The sequence below is a fragment of the Mauremys reevesii genome, linkage group 8, assembly GCF_016161935.1.
Source record: "Mauremys reevesii isolate NIE-2019 linkage group 8, ASM1616193v1, whole genome shotgun sequence".
NCBI lineage: Eukaryota > Metazoa > Chordata > Testudines > Geoemydidae > Mauremys > Mauremys reevesii.
Window position 1 is genome coordinate 85,219,273 of NC_052630.1, and position 24,748 is coordinate 85,244,020.

General features: G+C 42.3%; 1 protein-coding gene across 2 annotated transcripts in view; it reads right to left on the reverse strand.

The window, feature by feature from the left end:
- The window catches only part of AK5 (adenylate kinase 5), a 132,919-nt gene extending 113,319 nt beyond the window's left edge, over positions 1–19,600 (reverse strand). For both annotated transcript variants that reach the window (XR_005583957.1, XM_039486021.1), the window contains exons 1-5: positions 19,095–19,600; positions 16,328–16,514; positions 14,746–14,913; positions 10,356–10,525; positions 10,128–10,241 (exon numbers count right to left, since the gene is read on the reverse strand). Coding sequence is in view for 1 of the 2 variants with exons in the window: in XM_039486021.1 (XP_039341955.1) it covers positions 10,128–10,241; positions 10,356–10,525; positions 14,746–14,913; positions 16,328–16,514; positions 19,095–19,154 (699 nt within the window). In the remaining variant the exon portion in view is untranslated. The remainder of the gene's footprint in view (positions 1–10,127; positions 10,242–10,355; positions 10,526–14,745; positions 14,914–16,327; positions 16,515–19,094) is intronic.
- Positions 19,601–24,748: the final 5,148 nt, after the last annotated feature.

Sequence of the window (24,748 nt, forward strand, 5' to 3'; positions counted from 1 at the left end):
AGAGGGAAAAGGTAGATTTACTTTCTGGGCAATGGATTTATTTTAGGGGTGACAGATGAGATAGGAAAAGATGGATTTGTTTTGCAGGAGTAGAGAGTCTGGCTCATAGCACTTTGTGGGAGGGGTTGCAGGTAGTGGGGGGTGTCTAGCTGTTGGAATGAACCAAAATGCACCAACCGGCAGGAGGAGTCACTTTCATCTTAGATAAATAACAGCACAGTTGAATTCAAGAGAACTTCAGTTGTTCTGAAGAACAAAATTTTCACCATCTTTCCCCTTTTACTAATTACCTGCCTTTTCTCTATAGGCATTAAGATTGAAATTCACCGATCAGTGGATGGTCATAAAAGATCTGTGATACAGTGGACTTGTAATTGTTCTGCTCTTCAAATCCCAGCACAGAGAACAGGACTAGTGGCCATAAACACCAACGTGGGGCTGTATAAGTGTTCCAGCTACTATTCCCACCCAAGGATTCGAGTAACAGACCTAGAGGATCTGTAGTGCTGCCCTGAGTCTGCTGTTGTATAGGAGGAGAATTCAGTTCTCCCCAAGTTCCTACAGTGTTCTCTGCGCAAAACCTGTTTTACCGTGGACTTCTCCCTGGGGGAACTGTATTTGGGAATTAACAGGTTAACCTAATTCATACAAAATGGTTCTCTATAAATTAAGAAAAACAAACAGGCTTCCAATCTTCCGGTTTGCAAAGCACATGTAGAAATGAATTTACATGTTCTCAGAGACATCTTTAAAAGAACATTGTATATATTTCATTGAAATTTAACGTCCTCAAATTCAACCATATATCTAGCTCACACACAGGGCCAGCTCCAGACCCCAGCGCGCCAAGCGCACGCTTGGGGCGGCGTCCCGCGGGAGGGCGGCAGGCGGCTCCGGTGGACCTCCCACAGGTATGCCTGCGGACAGTCCGCTGGTCCCGCGGCTCCGGTGGACCTCCCGCAGACGTGCCTGCGGGAGGTCCACCGGAGCCGCGGGACCAGCGACCGCCAGAGCGCCCCCCGCGGCGTGCCGCCCTGCTTGGGGCGGCGCAAATCCTAGAGCCGTCCCTGCTCACACAACACAATTAAAAATACTTATTCTTTACAAATTAATCTCTTTAACGTGGAATTAAACTCTACACTCTTCATTAACATATCAATTTATTGCAATATCTACCATACATTTAATTTCATTATTGATATATCTACCTGTTAATACATTCTAGTCAAATTTGGATGTTTTACTCCTGCTGAGATAAAAAAACAAACAAAAAACCTGCTGAACTCAGAAGGGAAGAGTGATATATCAGTGAATGAAAATGGAATAAGAGTAATTGAAATTAACTGAAAAATATTATAATGCTAAGCTATGGTTTTCCTAGGAAGGAAAGACCTACTGTCACCTCAGAGACTGGATGAGAAGGTCACGCTGCAGTTTCTTCTTCATAGGCAATTTGAGTTCAACTCACCAGTCAGAGCCATCACATTATGGTGTCACCGGAGCTGAAGATACTTAACATGCATGAGCATGCTGCTCCTGTAGGTGACTTGCTGGATTTCAAGCTGACAGGTTAATACTAAGTAAATCGCTTTCACCTCAGCATTTTCCATGTGCTTGGAATTTAAATAACTCTCCAATATTTGCCAGCCTAAAGGAAAGTGGAGTGCCTGCTTTTAGGATACTTATTTGTTGAGGCTCAAAGAAGGGACAAACCAGAATTAAATCAGCAGTACTGACAGCCTCAAGCATTCAAAAATAATGAACAGGTCTCTAAAAAAAATCATGAACAAATTTGGGGTTATTTTCATTTGCTTTTTGATTCATGTTTTCAAGCTTTTCTCCATGACCAGAAGGGCTAGAAACTGATGGTGGAAACATAACTGGAAGATACTATAATCTCTAAACTATTCCTATGTTCAGGAATATTAGCATTAATTGGTTTGTTTTGGCTCAACTATATTTTGTCCTAGCGAAAAGGGAGTATGTGAAGTTCAGTGAATCAAGCTTTTGAATTAGCCAAAGTGGCAAGAAGAAATATGTTGAAATTAGTACGAGTAAATACATCAGAAGTTTAACTAGAATTCACTATCAATATAAAAAGTGTATGCAAGGGCAGACATTGTAATTAATGCTCATACTGTAGCATTTTGTAATTTCTTGATTAAGTAAAGAAAAGATTTAAGCCCAAAGCATGCTAACTCTTTATAACTGAGCCATATGAGCTGGAAAACCAAATAACTTTAATTTTTAATTAAATACACATAATTTTAATATCAGTTATTGTGTTAAAGATGCTTCTGATGATACAGGCACTTATTTAACTAATTTCTACATGTGATTGCAAACAAAAATGGTAGAATGCTTTCCCTACTCTTAGCCTTTGTATTTTTTTAGTATGGTGAGCCATTTCTGACAATTAGCCTTTAGCTAATTAGCCATTAGCTTGTCCTTGTAACTACTGGGCATAAGCCCTTCATTAATCACTTTCATAATGGAGTAGAGTGTAAGCCAGTGGTTCCCAAACTTGGTTCGCAGCTTGTTCAGGATAAGGCCCTAGCAGGCCGCAAGATGCTTTGTTTACCTGAGCGTCCGCAGGTACAGCCACTCGCAGCTCCCAGTGACTGTGGTTCACTGTTTCCGGCCAATGGGAGCTGCGGGAAGTGGTGGCCCAGCCCGTGCCGCTTCCTGTAGCTCCCATGGGCCAGGAACAGCGAACCGCGGCCACTGGGAGCTGTGAGCGGCCGTACCTGTGGACGCTCAGGTAAACAAAGCGTCTCGTGGCTCGCCAAGGGCTTACCCTGAACAAGCTGCAAACCAAGTTTGGGAACCACTGGTCTGGGCATATAAAATTTGAGGATGACACCAACTAAAAAGGGGTTCTGTGCATTTTGGAGGACAGCGTTAAAATTCAAAACGACCTTGAGAAATTGGAGAATTGGTCTGAAATCAATAAGATGAAATTCAGTGAAGATGAGTGCAGAGTACTACATTCAGGAAGGAAAAATCAAATGCACAAATACAATTTGGGAAATAACTGGCGAGGAAGCAGTACAGCTGGACTGTGATCAATTGTTCCTTATGTCCATTGAAGGTAGGACAAGATGTAATTGGCTTAATCTGCAGCTAGAGAGGTTTAGGCAGGGGTGAAAGTGGGCTGGTATGGGTCGGTATGGCATACCAGTAAGAAGTGGCCACCAGTACTGGCCCGTATGCAGCCAGTGTTAAAGCGCTGCCATGGCAGCGCTTTAATGTCACTGCTCCTTTTGTCTCCTACCCTCCCTCCCTGCCCCCCCATCAGCGGCCCTGCGGGTAGAGACCCTACCCGCAGGGCCACTGATGGGTGGGTGGGTGGGTGTGTGTGTGTGTAAAAGGGGCAGCTGCCCCGGGGCCTGGCAATTTAAAGGGGCCTGGGGCTCCCAGCGACTGCTACTGCTACCGTGGCAGCAGCCAGAGCCCTGGGCCCTTTTAAATCACCGCTGGAGCCCTGGGCAACGCAGGCCACTTTGAGACCCCCTGGGTTTATTTAATTTTAGCACCCTGTATCCATTCATATGCATGTGCTATTTTGGGCATTTCAGTTTTCACAACATAGGCTCATCCCAGATTTGGAACAAGCTCAAATGCTCAGTTCGTGGAGTATGTACATAAGCTGTACTAAAGACAAACCCACAGTAACCGTCTCCAGTTTGTGAGGGACCCCATTCAGCCAGTCTCTAGGAAACAGATAAATTCATGGAGGTTAAGTCCATTAGTGGCTATTAGCCAGGATGGGTAAGAAATGGTGTCCCTAGCCTCTGTTTGTCAGAGGATGGAGATGGATGGCAGGAGCGAGATCACTTGATCATTGCCTGTTAGGTTCACTCCCTCTGGGGCACCTGGCATTGGCCACTGTCAGTAGACAGGATACTGGGCTGGATGGCCCTTTGGTCTGACCCAGTATGGCCATTCTTATGTTCTAACCTAAATGAACCCAAAGTTATGGAGACAGCTATGAGTCAAGGAAGCCAGCAGAGTATCAGAAACCTGGAGAAATCTCTGACTGGATGGGCTCAGGCATTTGGTCACAAGCTGAGGTGGTTCAAAAGTTTTGGATTTTTTTAAGCAGATTTTTTTTATTGTTTCTTTAAACAATCAAACACAGCAAGCAGCAAATATTTTGCAAAACACTTCTGAAACTCCAAACCATGTTCAGGTTTTGGCAGACTAATTTCAGCTTTTCAATTAAAAAAACCACAACAAATTTTGAAGGAAAGCAGACATTATCCGTGATTTTTTTCTACTTTTAAAAAAACCCTAGTTTTCGATCCAAAAAAAGTTTTGACAGAAAATATTTGTCCAACGCTTTTAATGAGCTGTAGTGCCTTTTAGCACTAGCTGATGCTGAGAACCAGTGATACCTTGTAAAGGTGACTTGAAAAGAAGTTTTCTCAAGTTTTTAAATGTTTATTTTTCCCAGAGCCACCCGGGGGGGAGAGGGGGCAAGTGGGGCAGTTTGCCCCAGGCCCCGCAAGGGCCCCCATGAGAATATAGTATTGTATAGTATTGCAACTTTTTTTTATGGAAGGGGCCCCTGAAATTGCTTTGCCCCTGGCGCCCTGAATCCTCTGGGCGGCCCTGTACGACCGCTCTTCCAGCCCTACATTTCTATGATTCGGTAGTGACATTTATACCCTAATACTGCATAAAGGTTAAGTAAATCTCCTTCATTCAGAGAACTCTGTAGAGTTGGCATGTGTATGGCAGATTTTCCTCTCTATGGTCACTATTCCAGCCCATAGCCTAGCAGCCTATGCCCTTACACACACCGTTTATGGAGGTTTTGGTGCACTGGATCTTGATAAGAATGGAATCTCTCCTGGCCCACCTCCAGCCTGCCACCAACAACGTTCTCCACAGTAGCCTATTCAGAGGCAGTTCAGAGCCTGCCTCTTTGGTGTATCTAGGTACAGAGGCCCCTTATGCGGACACTTTATCCAGACATCTTCCTCAGCCTCACTTCCCCACATCTCACAGGCAGAGCAAATATAGGGTTCAAATGGCACAGAGCACCTATGCATGCCTTCTCCATTTGCCTCTGGTGCCAAAAGAAAAAAGACCCAAAATTGCAAAAATGTTTAATTGAATTAAACAAGGCTGTTTGTTTTTGAAACCTGCCCTGCTTATTGCTCTCTGTATCCCACCCTCTTCATGTCAATTTAATCTCTCTTTCTGCTTTACCCATTCTCCCCAGTTTCCTTTATTACTCATCTCCAATTCCACGTAATTTAACCATTTACCATTTTCAAAGTCTCCTTGTTCATTCTCTCCCATTTGATTTGACGTCATTATGTATGTTCTTGCAATGTGATTTAGCTCTGTGTAAACAGTATCAAAAGGAGGGGACTCCAGTGAAAATGCTGCTTTGCAAGTGAACACTCCTTTGGTAATTACACACTTTCACAGCCACAGGCCAGTACACATCCATCCCCAACACGCTACAGATTATAACAAATGACAAGGGATGAATTTATTACAACACTCTGTCCCCAACGCCCATTGTTGTTCCCCCCCCTCTCCCAATCCACATTTTATCTATTTCAAGGGATCCTAGAGGGTCATCTATACATCCATTCTACTGTGGCATGTTCTGCATATTCCAATACAAACTCACAATATTTATTATTCATTTCACAGCACCCAAAAGTGTGCAAAGTGCCTTATAGGAAAAATAATAAGACAGCCACTGTTCTAAAGAGTTTAGTCTAGAAATTTTAAATTCAGTGTGATGAATGCTGTTGCCAAACTGCAAGGTGGGGATGGGATGAGGAAGAGAAATGGTTGTTAAAAAGATCACCTGTTGTGAGCATGTGAACATCTTGATAGCTCAATTAAATTTAACCTTTTAAAATGTGATTTTAATAACCTAGATTGTGCATCCCTTACTCACACTGGTGGGCACTTACTCCCATATGTAGTCTGTTTGACTTCAGTCCCTCTGAAGTCAACCGTGTGACTAAGTATTCACACGAATACTTACACAAGTAAGTACTCACACAACATAAATAAGGGGTATATATTCCAGGCTAATATGATTTGATTATTTTCATTACTGGTGATTTCAACATTTGCCTTACAAGTTCTACTTCCTAGTAGATCTTCTAATTAAGAAGTATCTTCTTATTTAATCAAAACGCCCTTTGCTGCAGCTTCAGCTCATTATTTCTCATCTTTTCACTTTTGGTTAATGAGAACAATTTTTCCCTTTCCTTATTATAAATTATGAATAGCTTCTACACACAGGCAGTAAGAAAGCTTAAACATTTATAAGTTGTAGAAAACATGACTCATGTTTTTAATTGCAGTCTTAAACAAATTATTGCAAAGTGTTCAGTTATTGTACTTCACAATTCCACTGCACTTTCTACCGAAGGATCTCTAATCACTTTATAAACATTATCAAGTTTAGCCTGAAGGCTATGCTATCCCTTCAGTTATTATCCTCATGCTACAGAAGAAGGGTCTGAGTCACAGAAAGGGTAAGTGGCTTACTACTCAGAAAGTCTATCGTAGAGCTGGGACTAGAACCCAGATCTGGTAACTACCAGCTGCCAACCCAGTACCTTAAGCACAAGACCATCCCTCTTATGGTTGGAGAACTGTTGCTTGCTCTACAGAGATCTTTTAAGAGATAACCAGCATTCTTTGCGTCTATAAAATACAAAACCAGGAGATAACCTGACCCTGTCCCCAGTGATCTTGCCACATAGCAAATTAAAATAGTTCTAGTATATTTTAATTCATATGTCAGCCCTAGGTCTATAGTAATTTCCATGGCCCTTGTGTGGGGAGAGGGAAGGGACAAGAATAGGGAAAACAGTATTTTCTCCCCATTACCCTACCCCAAAAAGCTTCACCAGCTCCACAACTCCAGACTGGAACATGGCCGCATACATAGGATTACGCACAGAGATGCAAATAGCACTGCACTGTATCTTGCAGTCAGAATAGGACTCTGAGGAATATAATTTAGCAAATGGCATTTGATCAGCTTGAAAATGAAGGAAGTGACTGGTAGTATATTCCAGCCTAAAATGACCAAATATATCCCCTCTTTCCTCTGAAAAACATTAGAATAAATCTACAGGAGCCCTGAAGCAATGGGACATATTAAAAAGGAGCCCAAGTTAGCATTTGTCATCATCCCCCTCTGTTTGCCTAGTCTCCTAGGATCAATGAGAGCTAACAATGTTACCAGAAATGTATCTTTAACATATACTGTATTAGAGGAACTTTGATAGGACAACTGAATTTTTAAAAAAGCTAATAAGAGATATTTGAATGCAGCAAAGAAGAGTTCACAAATGAGCCTTTACCTCTTCCTGCTCCCTTTCCGTGCAGATGGATTTACCTTTCAGTGGCTACCCCCATCATACCCTCAGGCTTGACAGAGGCATAGTGGTATTAGTCACAACATCTTTAAGAGTGAAATGCACCCCTGCATAGGGGCTTATGTGGGATTTAAGAGGTTTATAGTCCAAGTGCTGGTCCTATGTACATGGAATAATTTCACCATAGGATAGTTGTTGGGGGTATGAAGAACCCGTGCAGCGTAGTTCCTGCCTATCCCTCCACTTCCATCCCTTTTCATTCTTCCCTTGCCAACAACAGAAGCAAACAACAAAATCTTAGCACCAAGAAGCTTCCTCCGTTTCACCACTAAATCACTGCTTTTAGTTGTATGCCATTCGTCATCATTCATCTGTAAGCTCTTAGACCAAGAGTGGCCAACCTGAGCCTGAGAAGGAGCCAGAATTTACCAATGTACATTGCCAAAGAGCCACAGTAAAACATCAGCAGTGCCCTATCAGCTCCGCCCTACTCCCAGTGACTCCTGCCCACCGGCAGCCTTGCTGATCAGCACCTCCCCTCCCCTCCCTCCCTGTACCTCCCGATCAGCTGTTTTGTGGCATGCAGGAGGCTCGGAGGGGGAGTAGTAAAAGCACAGCAGGCTCAGGGAAGGGGGCAGAAAGGGGTGGAGCGGGGGCAGGGCCTGTGGCAGATCCAAGGGTTGAGCAGTGAGCACCCTCCAGCACATTGGATAGCTGGCGCCTATAACTCCAGCCCCAGAGTCGGTGCCTATACAACTAGCCGCATATTAACTTCTGAAGAGCTGCATGAGGCTCCAGAGCCACAGGCTGGCCACCCCTGTCTCAGACAATAAACTCTTCAGGGAAGGGACTTTGTTTTCATTGGACCCAATACAATAAAGAACCTAAGTGGTCTCTTAAATAGTGATAGATTCCTCTTGCTTAAAGTTAAACATTTGTTTAAATGCTTTGCTGAATCTGGGGCCATGTCTGTAAAATGCCTTATTACTGTTTAATTTTCTCTAATTCTATGTTATTTTTTAAATGTTTAATTGGTTGGTGATAGTGTTTGAGTTTTCCTCTTTGTTCTGCTTATTAGATTTTAATATAGGATTATCTTTTGTTGTTGACAATCATCAGTGTGTTATAAATTTTTTAAATGTTAATTCTGGGTCTACTCCTGCTATCGCTGCACACTCAAGTTTTCCCTTGATGTTTATGAGAGATTTTAGTGCACAAAGACTGCAGGATCAGACCATAGGTTCTTAAAGAAATAAAGACATACATATACTTCGGCAAAAGGCTCATAGTGAGATGAACAAATGTGCTGGGCTTGATTCTCAATTACAGTAAGGCTCTGGCAGTGCAATGGGGCCTTATCCCTTTAAGGCCAAGTTACAATGCTTGAGCAAAAATGTAAAAGGGTCTTAGAGTAAATAAGAATAAGGCCCAATTTTTAATGATGTATGTACTTACACTCTATGATCATTATTCTTATATCTTTAAGTATGTTATGTAATGCATAAACCTTATATATAATGGTCACCTGCCTGGCATAATGCTCTTCAAATAACACCACCTTGCTTACACTAACTGCAATTTTATTATAAAAAGATATTTTAAACGTCTACTGAAAACGAAAACTGAATCAAGGAATGATGATTTGGACTAAATTTCTTTTCTTTCTTCAGTTTTGAATATAATTAACATTAACCACAAACTTCTCCTTTCTTAATTTATAAGCAAATGTAGCTGGCAGTTATCAACTGTTTTCCATATTAACTATTTTGTCAGTTTCTTTTAATTTTCACAATTTGATTTTCTGAACTTCACACAAAATTATACCTTATAAAAGAGCAATAATGAAGAGCCTCATTAGGCTGCTTTCTTTTTGTTACTTCTATTGAGGCAATTCCATTTAGAATTCAAAAGTACAGAAATGATAATTAGTGCTTTTAGTGATTGTGGAGCACTCTGAAATGGTTTGCTTGAAAAGCACTCTAGAAATGCAATATTGAATTGTAACCTTTGCATATGTCTATAAGGAAATATTACATGTTATGGTGTTTAACCAGAAGATTAAATAACATTTTTTCCTCACGACACTGCACCCAAGTGGAAATTAAATTTACATATTTTAAATTAATTTACTTATATACATGTCTACATACACATCTATGTCATCCTGATAGGACTCTGTATTTTACTACGCAATCATTTTATCTGACTAAATTGTTTTCAATAATCAAAACTAGGCAAGCCAACAGACAACTATTTCTAAAATGAGATGACCACTACTGGATTAAGTGAGCTCATAAAAATGAACGCAATTTTATTCTTAGCATTTGTTTCAGTCTTTTCAGCCCCTCAGAATAACCTTGAGACCATTCCTCCTTGATTGTGAAGGAATTAATTGATTGCAATGTGTTTCTCTTAATGAACATTTAAATTGTACAATTAAATATTAAAGGATAACTTGTTTCCCTTCCTAAATGATTAATGTATGAAAATTGTTAGATTTTTAGCTTGAACTTGCGAGGATTTTCTTTACATCAGCAGGAGGTTAGTCATATTTGGTTCCACTATCACATTCTGTCTTTTTACAGAATTTTCTGTCTTCATACTCTCAAGTATATGCCAAGAAAGTGACCTTTTGTCAACTGTAATTATGTATTTGAAAAGATTTAAAGAACAATGCTGAGAATCTGCTCATTAATTTCAAGAAGCTTAACAATGATATGAGACACATAAGTTTTCTTAAGAATAAAGACAGTCTCTTACTTGGTCCTCAAAGGAGAGTGCCTGTGCAACATCTCTTGGAAATCCATCAATAACTATACCTTCTTCATCAGGAATCTGCATTAATCTCTGCTTTATCTCAGTTATGGTTGTTTCCTTTCATGGAGAGAAATAGTTTTAAAAGTTTTTTGGTGATGCACATTAACACAGCATGTAAAAATCTTTACAGAATAAATACCAAAGAGAGGGTATTTCTTAGGTGAGTTGTACCTGAGGGGCCAGTTCGCCCGTAGTAATTATTTTAGCAATTAGACTCCATTTTCTATTGCTGCTCGTATTGTGGATCTTCTTCCTTAACAATTCACCAACTGATATATATTCAAATCCGTAACGTTCTGCTATTTTCAAACTTTGGGTTCCCTTCCCACTTCCTGGGCCACCTATTGTAAAGATAAGCAAAAAATTGTGCTTTCATTTGGAATGTCAAATTCACTATGACATCTCTGTCATCAGCACCAATTTCCCAATGTACTATCAAATCAAATCCTACAGTTGTTTCATGGTTAGCACTCTCATCAAACAGTGGAAGTGGATCTATTGCGGGACTGAACCTAAAGTTAACAATCTAAAATAAAATATCTGCATGAGTCAAAAAAACAGATGAGCTTGTTCTTTCTGGCCCCAATTCTCCATTCACTTACCTCCCTTTACTAACCTCTTTAGTGGAACTTTTCCTGGTTTATACTAGTGTAAGGAAGAAGAGTATCAAGCCCTCTTCTGCATTTCGGTTAAGGAAAGCTATTACTAACAGAATCCAAATGGAGGGACAGATATTCTGATGACCTTATTCACATTAAAAATGTACCTTAGTCTACAGGTGGTCCCACTTAAGTCAATGGAACTACTCATGGGATAGGAGTATCAATGTCTGTTCCTATGTCTGCAGAAAATTCTGGAGTTTGTAAAATTAACATACTTTAAAATGTTAAATGAGTGGAGAAGGTATAAGAGAATTGGTACGTGTAATGATTTCTGTCAAAGCATACACACTTCAGGTACCCCAAGAATTTAAGAACCATTCAGAATTAGTTTTATCCTTCTGTGTACTTTTAAAAATAAAGTAATACAGTGGAAGCAAATATAGTAACTCCCCACTCAATGTCCTCTCGCTTAATGTTGTTTCGATCTTACATCCCTGCTCAATTACAGAACATGCTCCATTTAAAATTGTGCAATGCTTTGCTATAACATCGTTTGGCTGCCTGCTTTGTCCACAGCTGGCAGCCCCCCATCAGCTCCCCTATGCCCCCCTCACAGCGCCTCCCACCTGCCGGCAGACTCCATGAATCAGCCCCTTCCCCCTCTTCCCCTCGCTTCCTGCCCGCGACAGTCAGCTGGCTTGCAGCATTCAGGAGGGAGGGGGGAGGAGCGAGGACTTGGCACGCAGGCTCCCCCTCCCTCCCCTGCCTCCTGAATGCCGCAAGCCAGCTGATTGCTGTGGGCAGGAGGCAGGGGAGGGAGGGGGAGCCTGCGCGCTGAGTCCTTGCTCCTTTCTCCTCCCTCCTGCCTTCTGAACGCTGCAAGCCAGCTGATTGCTTGCAAAGTAGGGGAAGCTGCCGCTGCTGCTGCGCAACGTGCTTCTCTTAGCCTTCAGCACCTTCAGCCTCCTTGCCTGCCTCATTGTCTCCAGTGCCAGTGGGCTGTGCCTGTGTGGGGTAAGGTGGGGGCACGTCCCAACTATAGCACTGTACTGTACTATAGGGCAAAAAAAATTTTCCCTGGAACCTAACCCCCCCATTTACATTCATTCTTATGGGGAAATTAGATTTGCTTAACATCGTTTCATTTAAAGTTGCATTTTTCAGGAACATAACTACAACGTTAAGTGAGGAGTTACTGTACTAATAATTGAGATAATATAACATGAACTGGTTACAAGGAACAACATACCTCTTCCTTATATTACCTATATTAGTCCCATAAACCTTTCTTAAGGATTTATATAATTAACAAATATCTGTGGGAAAGATTACACCCTAGGATATTTCTCCATATGTGCTACAAAATAGTGTGACTTAGGGTTAGATAGTTGTGGCCAGTTTTGAAGGGCCGGATTCTGCCATTGAAGTCAATGAGACCATTGGTGGAGTGAGATACTACTGAGTGAGAATAAGGATGGCAGAATGTAGCCCTATATATATTGCAATGGGTAATTATCAAGTAATTTTAAATATAGTATTATGAATTTGCAAGGCTTTATTTACTGGCAACAGGCTATCTATTTATAAAGCACCTATCAACTGGGAGTCAAAACACTTTACAAGGTTTAAAGGTTGAACAGAGTTGCCAAAGAGGGACAGTCAATTCTGTTCCCTATCCTTCAACCTGGAGATTCAAAATCTTCCTGAAATCACCTAACTGCAATAGAGCAATAATTAACAGGCAGAATAAATATTAGATAATTTTGTCTGTTATAGAAAATTTGGCAATGGAGGAAAAAGTTTGCCTTATTCTATCAGAACTGCACAGGATATTTGATGTGAAGAACTAGGAAAAAGATCACCCATTAATATCCCCTTTACGAATACTTGAAAAATCTCAATCTTTACTCCTAAATTTTCAAAAGAGCTGAAAGAAACCACACAGCCTGCTGAACAGAGGAGGGTTTCACTCTTATTTTCAGGGAAAACTTTCCTTTGCCATGAAACACATAGTCAAAAGGAAGTGCACACAGTCCTGTATTTCTATGCTTTCATCTTAGTTTTGTGCCCAAAAAATAATTAAGCCACAAATTATTGGGTATCAAAGGTTCACAACCTTCTCATATCTGAAGTAAGTTTTTATCAGTCAGAAAATTACCTTTATACCAAACTGATTTATGAAACAATGAGGAAAAGTTCAGAGAATAAAGTGAGGAGGACAAGTATAAAATTATTTCCCATGTCAAATAATTATCCATTTTCCTCTTTTGCAGATTTGATGTTTCTTGGTATGTCTTATGTTGACAAGTGTGTTTACAAAGAGGGAGGAAGTTGAATTTGGTCGCTATTTTTTGGATAATGTAAAGAATTTGAAAGTAGCTGTTATACGCCACATGCGACAGAGTTTCCAACAGAGGATTCTTTTCCTGCTAAGCTGCAGAGCCATTCAATGGGGGCAAGTCAGCCCAATGGCTGAAGTAGCTTTTGTGGACTGCTTACATAGTTCCCCTTTAGATGGGAAACAGAAAGATCTTCATAGCACCATCCCCTACTCCTTACATGCCGTCAGGCAAGAAGCACGCACTGAGTAGAACTCCACCCTGTTCCAGGAGTGCACGCGTACTGAGCATTTCACCTACATCCAGTCTTTACCCACTTTACTTGTGCAATGGAACCACATTGATTCCACTGCATGAGGGCCTTCCATGGCCGCAGAGTAGAGAGGCCTGGATTTGCTCCCTTATGAAAAGGACGGCCATCTATTTGTTAAAATAAGAAAAATTAAAAGGCATTTGTGTTTCTTCTCCATCTGCTGAAGGTCACAGAGCTCAAAGAATATGAAGGCTCTGGAATTTTCCCATGTTTTGATTTCTGCATTAGAATGTAAGAGCAACAGGCTGAGGAAAACACTATTGTCTAGCAGCCCTATGAGGGTATACACCAGTAGCTATGAAAATGTGATGCTTTTTTGTTTTATGTGTATTGCTCTTCACATTTCTAAGAACTCTCCCTGTGTGCAGAGTTCAGCAGACATTTTGTTCTCAGCGCTTCTGCTGTATATCATAGAGGAGACACACACATTATCCTCTCTCATGGAGATTGCATTTGTTCCCTTTAATATAAGTCCTTTTAGATTCAGAATCTGATTCTTGACTGCTTTGCACCTTGTGTAGTCATTTACACATATGCAAAGTAAGTGCAAAATGGGCACAAAACACTACCACCAGAGTAAGTGAGAGGAGAAGTCTGATTTGGCAGCAATTTACACTCATTTTGCACAGGTATAAATGACTAGATATGGTGCAAAGCATTGGAGAATCAGGCCCTGATATGGCATTTGGAAATCAGGCCCTCTTGGCATATGGAAATATAACACCCAGACAACAAAAAACCTAATCCAGACAAGTGAAATGCAAATGCTTCATGTCCACTGGACAAACTATTGACCTGAATTTAAATTATAGGTATACTGAGTGATTAACATATCTTACCTGAGGTTGAAAATTATTAGTTTGCTTGCAAATGCCACTAAGCAACAAGCAATGATGAATTTTATGAAAAGTGTGTAATTAAGTAGTTCATTCTTACTGATGAGCATATCAGAAACAACTGGCTGAGTGTAGCTAGAGATGAATTTATCAAAGCAGTGTGCTGAAGAGGCGTGCTTTCACTCAGGCAGGAAATGCATCGAGGAGTTTTAAGCACAGGTCACATGACACCAGGGATATAGCTTATCTAATTTTACAGGTGTTTCCTTTTCTGTGGACAACTATACTTTCTTATCTGGCAACCAAACCTGAGACATAGTCTGCACTTGGACCATATTCTTTCCCTAACCTAAGTAGAAAGTTTTCATTTAAACACTGTAGGCATCTGATTCATTTACATTATAAATATCAATCCAGAGAGAATAATAATACAGGCTTGTCAAACAACTGACCCTCACTTTGCCTTCCTACCTAAGACAAGGATGATTTTTGGTCGAGGTCTTGTAGGATCAAATACATCATATTCCTCAATTAGCTCAGCAGTTTCAGAAAGATCTGTGTCACTTTCTATGGAGAACTGGTGGATTGGAGGGAGTCGGTCATATCGTCGATAAGGAAAGTTAGGATTGTCAGGCATCACTGCAAAACAATAAAATAAATGGGAAATAGTGGAAATAAATAGCAAAGTCAACATTACTTGCATTTTTTTATTAAATGAGGTTGACACAAAAGACTAGTGTTGTTATATTAAGAAATATAGTGGTAAAAATTTCTTCAATATCTCAAATGCCATTTTACTTACTAGAAGTATTGGATATTGAGTCTCTTCACTCAGCGGGTTTATTCAATTTCAAACAGCTAGTTCTTAGTTTATAAAATATCTTTAGTGTCTTTTGAAATTTACAAACTTGCATTTATGGTAAAGTACTTTTATTCTTCAATGAAAATCTGCCCTCATGGACAGCAGGAAGGCACAAGCCTCTGAGCAGATGGCCCTCCTCATCTCCTGTAGATCCCCTGGGATCCATGATTTTGTGAGTGAAACTCCTTTTATGTTGCATACAGATATTGGATAGGAGGAATAACTATGGCAACTTGAAAAGGAACTAAATTACTGATCATTAATGTTATCAATACATGCTATTCATATGTTAGTATGACAGATTTAGATGTACTGAGAAACACCAGTTCTAAATAATTTCTTCATATACATTATAGTTAGTAAATTAATGTACAGCTCTAATAACTTCTTAGAATACAAAGGGACAAAATTTCAGTTGGTGTAAAGCAGTGTAGGTCCACCGAAGTCAATGAATGTGTGGCTCATGAGGACCAATTAAAGATCTGGCCCAAATACTGTAAAGATCTGAGGCTGGATTATGTCTGTACGTAGATGTGTTACTCTCCCACAATGCAGCGTATCCACACAACAAAAATTCATCGTTTAGCTGCAGAATTATGGTGGTCATTTATGGCATGGTCAAGAGTGCTACCAGCCAGGGAAAGAACATGTGTGTGCATCAGCAGAGCTGCATTTCCTATGTGTCAAGCACCAGGATGCACCTTTGCAAATGTATTGGCAAGGGTTGCATCCCCAAGCACTTCCCCAGACATCAGTTGAGGCATAATGCCTCCAGGACCCATGGCTTTGACAACACACTTCTTCCCTCTCTGCATCGAACTACTTCATCATAGGAGGCATAATTTTGATCAGTTTTCCCCCTACATAACAACCATTATGAGAAAACAAAACAATCCACCCACTATTACAAACCAAAAAAACAACAAACAACCTCTCTTGAAAGTAGTTTAAAAATAATTAAATAAATTACCATTTCAGGTTTAACTGGTCATTAATTACTTGCACATTTGTTTAAAATATTTTGGCGTATATATGTCTGTATTTCTTCATCTTTTCCCCCAAAGACGTGTAACATCTAATTTGTCATAGCAGTACAAGATAACTTGTGTAAGTATACATTTTTTAAATCGTGGATCTGAAACTGCCTATTACACTGATACACAAAATATTCAGCTCTAGGATATACATTACCATTCCTGAAAAAGGATCTTCTTGATTGTCCTCCATTGAGCGGGGGTAATGTCCTCTTTTCTTGACTAACAAATGTGTCCCATTTCACTTTTTCTGACCCTCCCAGTTCCTTCACTTTTTGTAAACAGCCTTCCAAATATTCTATTGGGTCATCAGGTTTGTAACACACTAATCCATTCAACAGACTCTGAAACATAACATCCAAAAATAAGTTATAGTTCCAAGGTTATGAAAATAAACACTAGCTTGTATTTTGAATTTAATTTTGTTGCACCCATTTCTACATTCATTGCACCCCCAAAACCTCTAGTTCAAGTCGATGTTTGGGACATGCAACTAATATAGGACTGGGGCCTACTGAGGTCACCAATATGACTTAGAATATAAGGCTCCTTGGTATGTCTTTATTTACCTGTTTACAAACGGAATGAAAGCAGAAAATAGTAACAGGTTTTCTTTAATCTTTCTTAGAACTACATCTCTGACTTGGCAAACATATATAGTGTTTCTTGTATTAGCTAGATAAGCCCCAAAGCTTATGTTTTCTAGTTTACTTGTTAGTTTAATAAAAATGTATAATTTTCTGAACAACCAATATGATGACAAGCATTTTGCTCATATTAATGTTTGAGAGACAACACTATAATAAAAACTAGACAGTCTTAAAAGCCCTGACAGATGTTCAAACATCATGTTAATGAATGTGGTATAAGAAGCTGAACTGATCACCTGCTACAGTCATTTAGAAAATGTCCATTGTGTAGTATTAATTGTAGTATGCACTAACTGGTGCAGGATAAATGTCTATGTAGGGTAGGGTGGGATGTTATAACCACCTTTGGAGCAGACAGGATTGTTGTTTGTTAGTGAAAGGATAGGATTTGTTAGTGAAAGATGGACCATCAGTTCCAATATAGAAATTCCTACTCTTAGCTTTTAACATATGCTTTAGGACGTAGTCCTTTCCATTGCATTTTTCAGCTTTCCCTGATTCACGTGCATAAAATTGGGTGCTATAGTTGAAATTAGTATAATACATGAAATATCTTACATTCACATTTCAATATTTCTCCAGTGTTATTTCAATAGCTACAGTTTATATAGTTATTTCAATGTTGCTTTTATATGCATTTGCATTTATAATATCGTAAGTAATTTGTTTGCATGAGTACAAACAATGAGTTTGTATAATCAAATAACTGAGCATTGCAACTATACAAATTTCTGTGGAAGAATGCATACCTTTGTCATACCAGAGTCTTGCACCTCTCTAGATGCACAATTGCCTGTATCCATAATTAAACCATTTATTTTTTAAAATTTATGAATAAAACATAAACATAGCCTTTGCCCTATATATGTCTTTTCAGTCATTCATAGGGAAAATCTTGTTTCAAATAGCCTAAAAATAATAATTTCATACAGATCAGACAGGAGATGGTTTACTCGGTGGAAAAATCCACATTGTACTGGAAAAAGCAAATTACTGTTTATGAACAGATACACCAGGTAGCTTGCACTAAACCACTTCAACAATTTTATGTTTAACAAACTCTCATTAAATAGTCTGGGTTATCGATCAGTCCGTGAACAGAGCTCTTCAAAAATGAATGATCATTTATGCCTGAGTTCCTAGACAATCATTTCATTTTCATATAGGAACTCATTGGGCATATGGGTTTTATCTAAGTGGGATGTTTTTTTTAACCTAACCTAATTTTAAAAAAAGGGTTTGGTCACACACGACGTTTTCTACTGTTGGCTGAAGGACAAAATGATCACGGAAGAGATAATAATAGCATGCACATTACGCCTTCCATCCAAGGCTGACACAGCGCCCTGGAGTTACGTGGAATATGTGACTGACACTCTCCTGTTCCCTAGTTCCCGATCGCTCCGCGTTCCCAGTCCCAGCCCACCCAGGGGCGGCTGCCGGCCAGGCTGGGACCCGAGCCCTGAGCGGAAGGGCGGGGGAATGTTTCTGTGCTGCATGAGGCAAACCCAGCCCGGTCCGAGGAGCCAGAAAGCCCGTGTTTGCAGCGGGGTCACCTGCCGGGCGGCCCCTGGCCCGTAGCTGACTGGGCGGGCACGGGAACGCCACACCAGGCCCTTCTCCAGCTGAGGAACAGGGTCGGGCGGCGCGGCGCGGAGCTGGCCGCGGAAGCGGAGCCCAGATGCCTTCCCGGCCCCTCGGGCTACCCGAGCGCGCTCCGTCCCTGTCAGTCTCTCCTGGCTCTGGGACGCGGAGCGGGCTCCAGCCTTCTGCTCCCGCCCAGCCTAGGACCCCGCCGGCCTTTCACCCCTTGGTCCCCTCTCTCCTGCTCGTCCCCTCTCTCCTGCTCATACCCCCCCCCCCCACTCCGGGCACACCTTGGCCCACCTCTCTCCTGCTCATCCCCCCCACTCTGGGCCCCCCCGGAGTCTCCCCACGCTTCCCTCCATCCGGGGGCCCCTTGGCCCCCTTCTCCTGCCCCCCGCCACACTCCGGGCACCCCTTGGCCCCCTCCCTCCCTCCCTCCTACCCATCCTGTCCCCCCTCCGGGCACGCCGTGGCCCCCTCTCTCCTGCCCCCCGCACTTGGCTGGCTCAGTCCCCACTTCCCGCGCTGGGGTCCGGCCCAAGGCGCAGGAAGGGAGCTGGCGGCTCCGGGGTCAGTCAGGCTCTGGGCGCCCCGGGCTGGACCCGGCAGAGTCAGGCAGGTTCGCCCCGGGGAATCCGTCCCCTGGCCGGGCTCGCTCCGCGGGCGGTGACTGGGCTCCGCCCTTACCTCGAAGAGCTGCGGGATCTCCCTCCGGGCCAGGTACTCCTTGGCATCGCAGGGGTTCATGCCGCCGGCTGCCGGGGAGCGGGGCGACGGCTCCTCGGCTGCTGCTCCTCCGCCGGCCCCGGGGCGCCTCCTCTCTCCCGTCTCCACTGCAAGAGCCGAGGGCTGCAGCGCGGCGCCGGCTCAGGCCACTGGCTGGCCGCTCCGGAGCGCAGAGATGAGCGAGAGGAGGCAGAGCCAGCCCCTTCCCCGGCTCCCCGGAGCACCGCTGCGGCCGCCCAGCCGTGTGCCGCGGGAGCCAGGCGCGCTGCACAGCTCAGGCTGGCGGGGTGAGTGGGTGGCTGAGCAGCGCACACCCCCTCCTGCGGGCTGCATAGCGCACGCGGCACGGCCCCTTTCAGGGCTTCCGGGCACCGCCAGGCAGCCAAACGCGGCCACCTTACAGCGGGGTTAACCTGTACGTGCCAGAGGAGATCCCCCTAGCCCCTGCTGCACGGATCTGCCAGGGCACGTACTCTGCAGGCGGGGGGAGGAGGGGCACAGGGTCCGCTGGATCCAAAGCGTTTCCAGCAGACCACAGGCGTCAGGAAAGTTTCATAGGCTGCAATGCTGCAGCCAGTGCAGATTGCAACCCAAGTCCAGGACACACAGCACGGGCACCAGCTGAGCTTCCGACCTCTGGCCGTAGTACTCAGTGCAGTTAATGACACACGTGTGTAGCTGGGACACTGCTGTTACCGGGGGCCTCCGGTGGCATCCCGAAATGCTCCCGACAAGTGGGAAATCATCGCTTAGTTATTGCCGTCATCAGAAAATATATCCGAGCCATCTGCGTGTGAGTGGACGGTTGAGAATGGAGGAAGGGCTGTGAGTGTGTGTGCCTGTGTGTGTCTGTGGATGAGCCAGCGTATGAACGTGTTTGTGAATAGGTGCCTGTGGTACTGAAGAAGATAGGGAGAGGGAGGCTGCAAGGGCAGGTACCTGTAGACATGGTGGTGAAGTCCATGTGCACTTACTAGTGAGTAACTACCTCAGTTCCAGTTAGATCTCCCAGTTCTTCCCCTCCTCTATGTCATCGATGATCCCAGTCAAGCCCGCGGGACTCTTTAGAATAAGATTTCCAGATTGGGTGAGTGCCAAGGTGAGGAAGGGTTGTGTTCATGGGCAATGTTTGCTATTGGGTCAAGGCAGCCTAGATACACTTCTTAGGACTATCAAATGCTGCAGGTCACTGGTTCCTTTTCAAGGACTGTGACTTACCATATCAGAAAGTGCTAAATGTTGTCTGGTCCCTCACTAATCATGTCTAGTCATGAAGTTAGAGAATTAATTTAGCAACTGGTACAGGGTCCTTTGCAAGGCATCCAATCCGAAAAGCTTAATTTTCCTTACAATATCACATTCAAAATGGGGACAGGTGTTAAAGCCTGCTTCCAACACACCTTGCAGAGTGGATATATCTTGGTTCCACCTCCCTGGTAAAAAAGATCCTCACCTTGTGTGATATTGGGGTGTTTCCAAAGGAAATCTCTAGCTACTGGGTCTGGGACAACCATATTCCCACCATGATGCTGTGTAAGAGAATTTGGAAATACAATGCTACAGCATTGCTACTGTGTAGGGAAAACCAACATGTCACCTCTTTTCGTTTCCAGAGGCGGTGTTGACAAATATGCTACTTCCACTTTTAACATGATGTATTTGAATGCAATGGGCATCTGGAACTGTATGGGGGAAGTTGGAAAAAAGCTCTATTTACTCATTCCTAGAACAGTTGACACCTTCATGTATATTCGAGGGATTGAGATGTGTGTCATCAGACACTTCATCCTTAAATACTTGAGTGTGATGGGGTGTTCATCCCATACTAGCTTAAAAAGAGTTAATGAGGATGAGAAGGGGTCAACTAAATGAATAGGCCACAGTTGAGGGGAATTAGATGGCCTAAGTAAGCCCTGAATGATGATGGAGCCCAGCTGAGAAGGAGTAGGCAGGGCTAGTATAAAGCTAGGAAGCTGGCAGCAGAACAGGGCTATAGTGAGGGAGCTTGCAGCTATTCTCTGGATGTTAGAGAGTGAGGGTGCCTGGGAAAAGTAGAGACCTCAGGGATCTGGTCCTGAAGGAATGGTTTATCTAGAAGGATGGTGGAGCAGAAGCCTGGGAGAGGCAGAATAGGAAAAGGTTCAGGGAAATGACAGCAAGGTGGGATGTTGCAGATCTTGGATGCTGATTTGAGGGTCCCTGAGCTGGAACCAGGATTAGAGGTTGGGCCTGAGTTCCCACACCAGCCACTGGGGAAGTGGTACAGACTGGACAGTGGAGCAGAAGACTGCCTGGGACAGTGGTCCCATGAGATGTTGCTAGAGGTTACTAAATCTACAGTTATTCACTTGGAATAACAAACTGTAACAGGTACAGTAAAAGAAACACCAAAATGTAACCCAGAAAGAGACACCATGCAATTTAAATCACATAGAGCACATTGATGTGGCTACTTGCATTGGTGCAAGCTGCTCTAGTGCAAAGTGGGGTTTATGCTAGCATGCTTTACTCAGGTAATTTACTGAATTAAATCTATTCAAATATTTCTAAGGTAGAGGGACCTAATTCTTATTAGATCTGGTAAATATTTTTATGAAATCTTGTACAATTAACAGTTGTCTTTTCTCAATAATTAATCTTTATGAGAAAAATTGTTGACATGATTGAAAATTTTAATTTTTTTCTTGAAATAATCTCACATTATGATCAAAATCACTTGAATTTTTTCATTTACTAAAACCCTGGGTTTCAATAAAAGGAAAATTACAATAATGACTTCAAAAACAAAATAAATATAATTTGTGATCATTTAAATTAAAAATATTGACATTTTTCATGAAAAATAGGTCCATTTTGAATTCCTTTCCTCTCCCCCACAACCCAGCTTCAATGTTTTGAAATTCTTTGTGGAATCATTATCTGTTTGTTTGACCTGCATCAGAGAGAGAAATTCTACCTGCTCCAACTTCTACTGACCTGGCTCAGTAATCATTTTTTATTGGCCATGGATGTCTTACATGCAGCCTGCAGGCATATTTCCCTCACATGGAAAAATATTCGTTACTGACAATAACAGTTGCAGCCAAACTAGTCCTAAACATTGTTTAAATACAAGGACAATTTGTGTTTAGCACCATTTCAGAAGCACTAGTTAAATCCCAGATGTGTAAACACAACTTGGCACTCCAGAAGCCATTTGCTTTTGTTTACTTACAAAAGCTTGAAAAAGTAAAGTTTGTAGCTTACCACTCTTCTTTGAAAAGGGTAAAAATGGGAACTTCCTTTGTCCTAAAAAGATGAAATACAGAATAAAATAGGTTGTTATAGGAATAATTCTATCAGTATTGTTAAGTCTATTTAAGAACTCTTTAGATATCGTATAGTTCACTATTATAGACAATGGCTAATGAACAATGGAGCCAATGGACTAGAGATAAAAAATAATCTTTGCGCTGTAGGAAGCAGCAGTCAGAGTTTTGCAAATAATTTAAACTATGCTGATTGATTTTATTTTGTTAACTAATGTGTGATGACTTTCAGCACAGAAGGCATAGTTTTAGTAAGTTTGAGACACTAGCAGGACAAGGTGTCATGTAGTTCTGTACCAGATATGGATTGGCTACTTGCTTATACACACCAGATGTGTTCATCATAAGGTCCTTGCATGCTCTGCCAGGTATGGCTGAGGTTAATTTAAATACAATAGAACCTCAGAGTTATGAACCCCTTGGGAATGGAGGTTGTTCATAACTCTGAACAAAATGTTATGGTTGTTCTTCCAAAAGTTTACAACTGAGCTTTGACTTAACATAGCTTTGAAACTTTACTATGCAGAAGAAAAATGGTGCTTTCCCTTCATTTTTTAGTAATTTACATTTAACACAGTACTGTACTGTTTCTCTCTCTCTTTTTTTCTCCTTTTTTTCCCCCTCCGCTGCTGCCTGATTGCATACTTCCGGTTCCAAATGAAATGTGTGGTTGATTGGTCAGTTTGTTACTCTGGTGCTCCTAACTCTGAGGTTCTACTGTAAGGTATTTTACACACACTGTCACCTAGTGGCTGTGCAGTATAATACAGCTTAGCATTCCATTATCTCTCTCCATTTAAGTTCTACATTCCTAACCATTTATAATATTTACACTATCACACTCTCTTTGAAGTTCAGTACATATGTCTGTTAAGAACCTCTGAATTGTACTTTTGTTTTTAATTATACCACCTGAATGCAAAGCAACTTGCTAATCTGGCTTTCCATTAGTTGCAACAAATGGCTGGCTGGTTTGGAATCCTTGAGTCATCTTGTTCTGCATCTCCCATCTGTAGAGTTTGCTCTGTTGATGGTTCTTTCTGAGGAAAAAACTGTAGATGTGGACAGTTTCTGTTGAACTCTCCACTGTCTGTCTTGATCACATATGATCTAGAACCAGTTTCCATTGTGGAGGGCCAGTCTGTTGTGGTCCATACCTCCTGCTGCCATTCTGGCATCGCACCTGACCCTCACCCTTCACTTTGTGGGTAGTGACGTCATAGTCCTCTCCCAGAAGAAAGTGGACTGCTCTCTCCAGGTGAGGGAGGAGCAGCTGCTTTTAGTGGAAGAATTGAAGTATCTAGGGGTATGATGGTAAGCGGGAGCATGAGATCGACTGGCGGATTGGTAAGGCGGTGGCAGTTATACGGGTGTTGTACCAATCCATGGGGGTGAACTGGGAGCTGAGTTCTCAGACAAAGCCCTTGATTTACAGGTTGATCAATGTCCCCATCCTCACCTATGAACTTTGGGTAATGACCAAAAGGATGAGATCATGGTTACAAGTGAAGTAAATGAGGTTTCTCCACAGTGTGGCTGGGCTTACTCTCTGAGACAAGGTGAGGAGCTCTGTTATTCAGGAGAGCCACAGAGTAGAGCTGCTACTCCTCTGGATCGAGAGGAGCCAGCTGATGTTCAGGCACCTGATAAGGATGCCCCCTGGAAGGACTTATTTGGAACTCTACCGGGCATGTCCCATTGGGAAGAGGCCCCGAGGCTGACCCAAGACATGCTGGAGGGATTATATCTCCTGGCTAGCCTGGAAATGCTTGGTAATACCCCAGGAGGGGCTGGAACCTGTTGCAGAGGAAAGGGTGGTCTGGTCTTCCCTACTCTCTATGCTGCTGCCATGACCCTCACCAGGAAAAGTGACATAAAGGAAAAGGAAGAAAGAAAATGAACAATATATGATCTGGGTGCTGAATTTTTTTTCTTTATAACCACTGGAGTTGTCTGTCTGTTTTTCTCCATCCAATTTGACATGAACACAGTCAGCAGGTTCTAGATGTGGCAGTTATCTAACCGAGTGATGTCTGTTGTAAAAATGTTCATAAGCTCTTTTAACCTTGTTATCCAATTTGGTTATTCTCTTTGTGTCTGGCCACTTCGGAAACAAGTTATTTTCCAAAGCTGGAACAGTAGTTCTGAGTTGTCTTCCCACCAGAAACTGTGCTAGACTATATCCAGCAGCTGCTGTTGGTGTTGGTCTATAACTCAGAAGAGCAAAGAATGGATCCTCCTGCTGTAGGATTTTCTTGGCTGTCTGTACAGCTCTCTCAGCCTTTTCATTTGCTTGTGGGTGAGTGC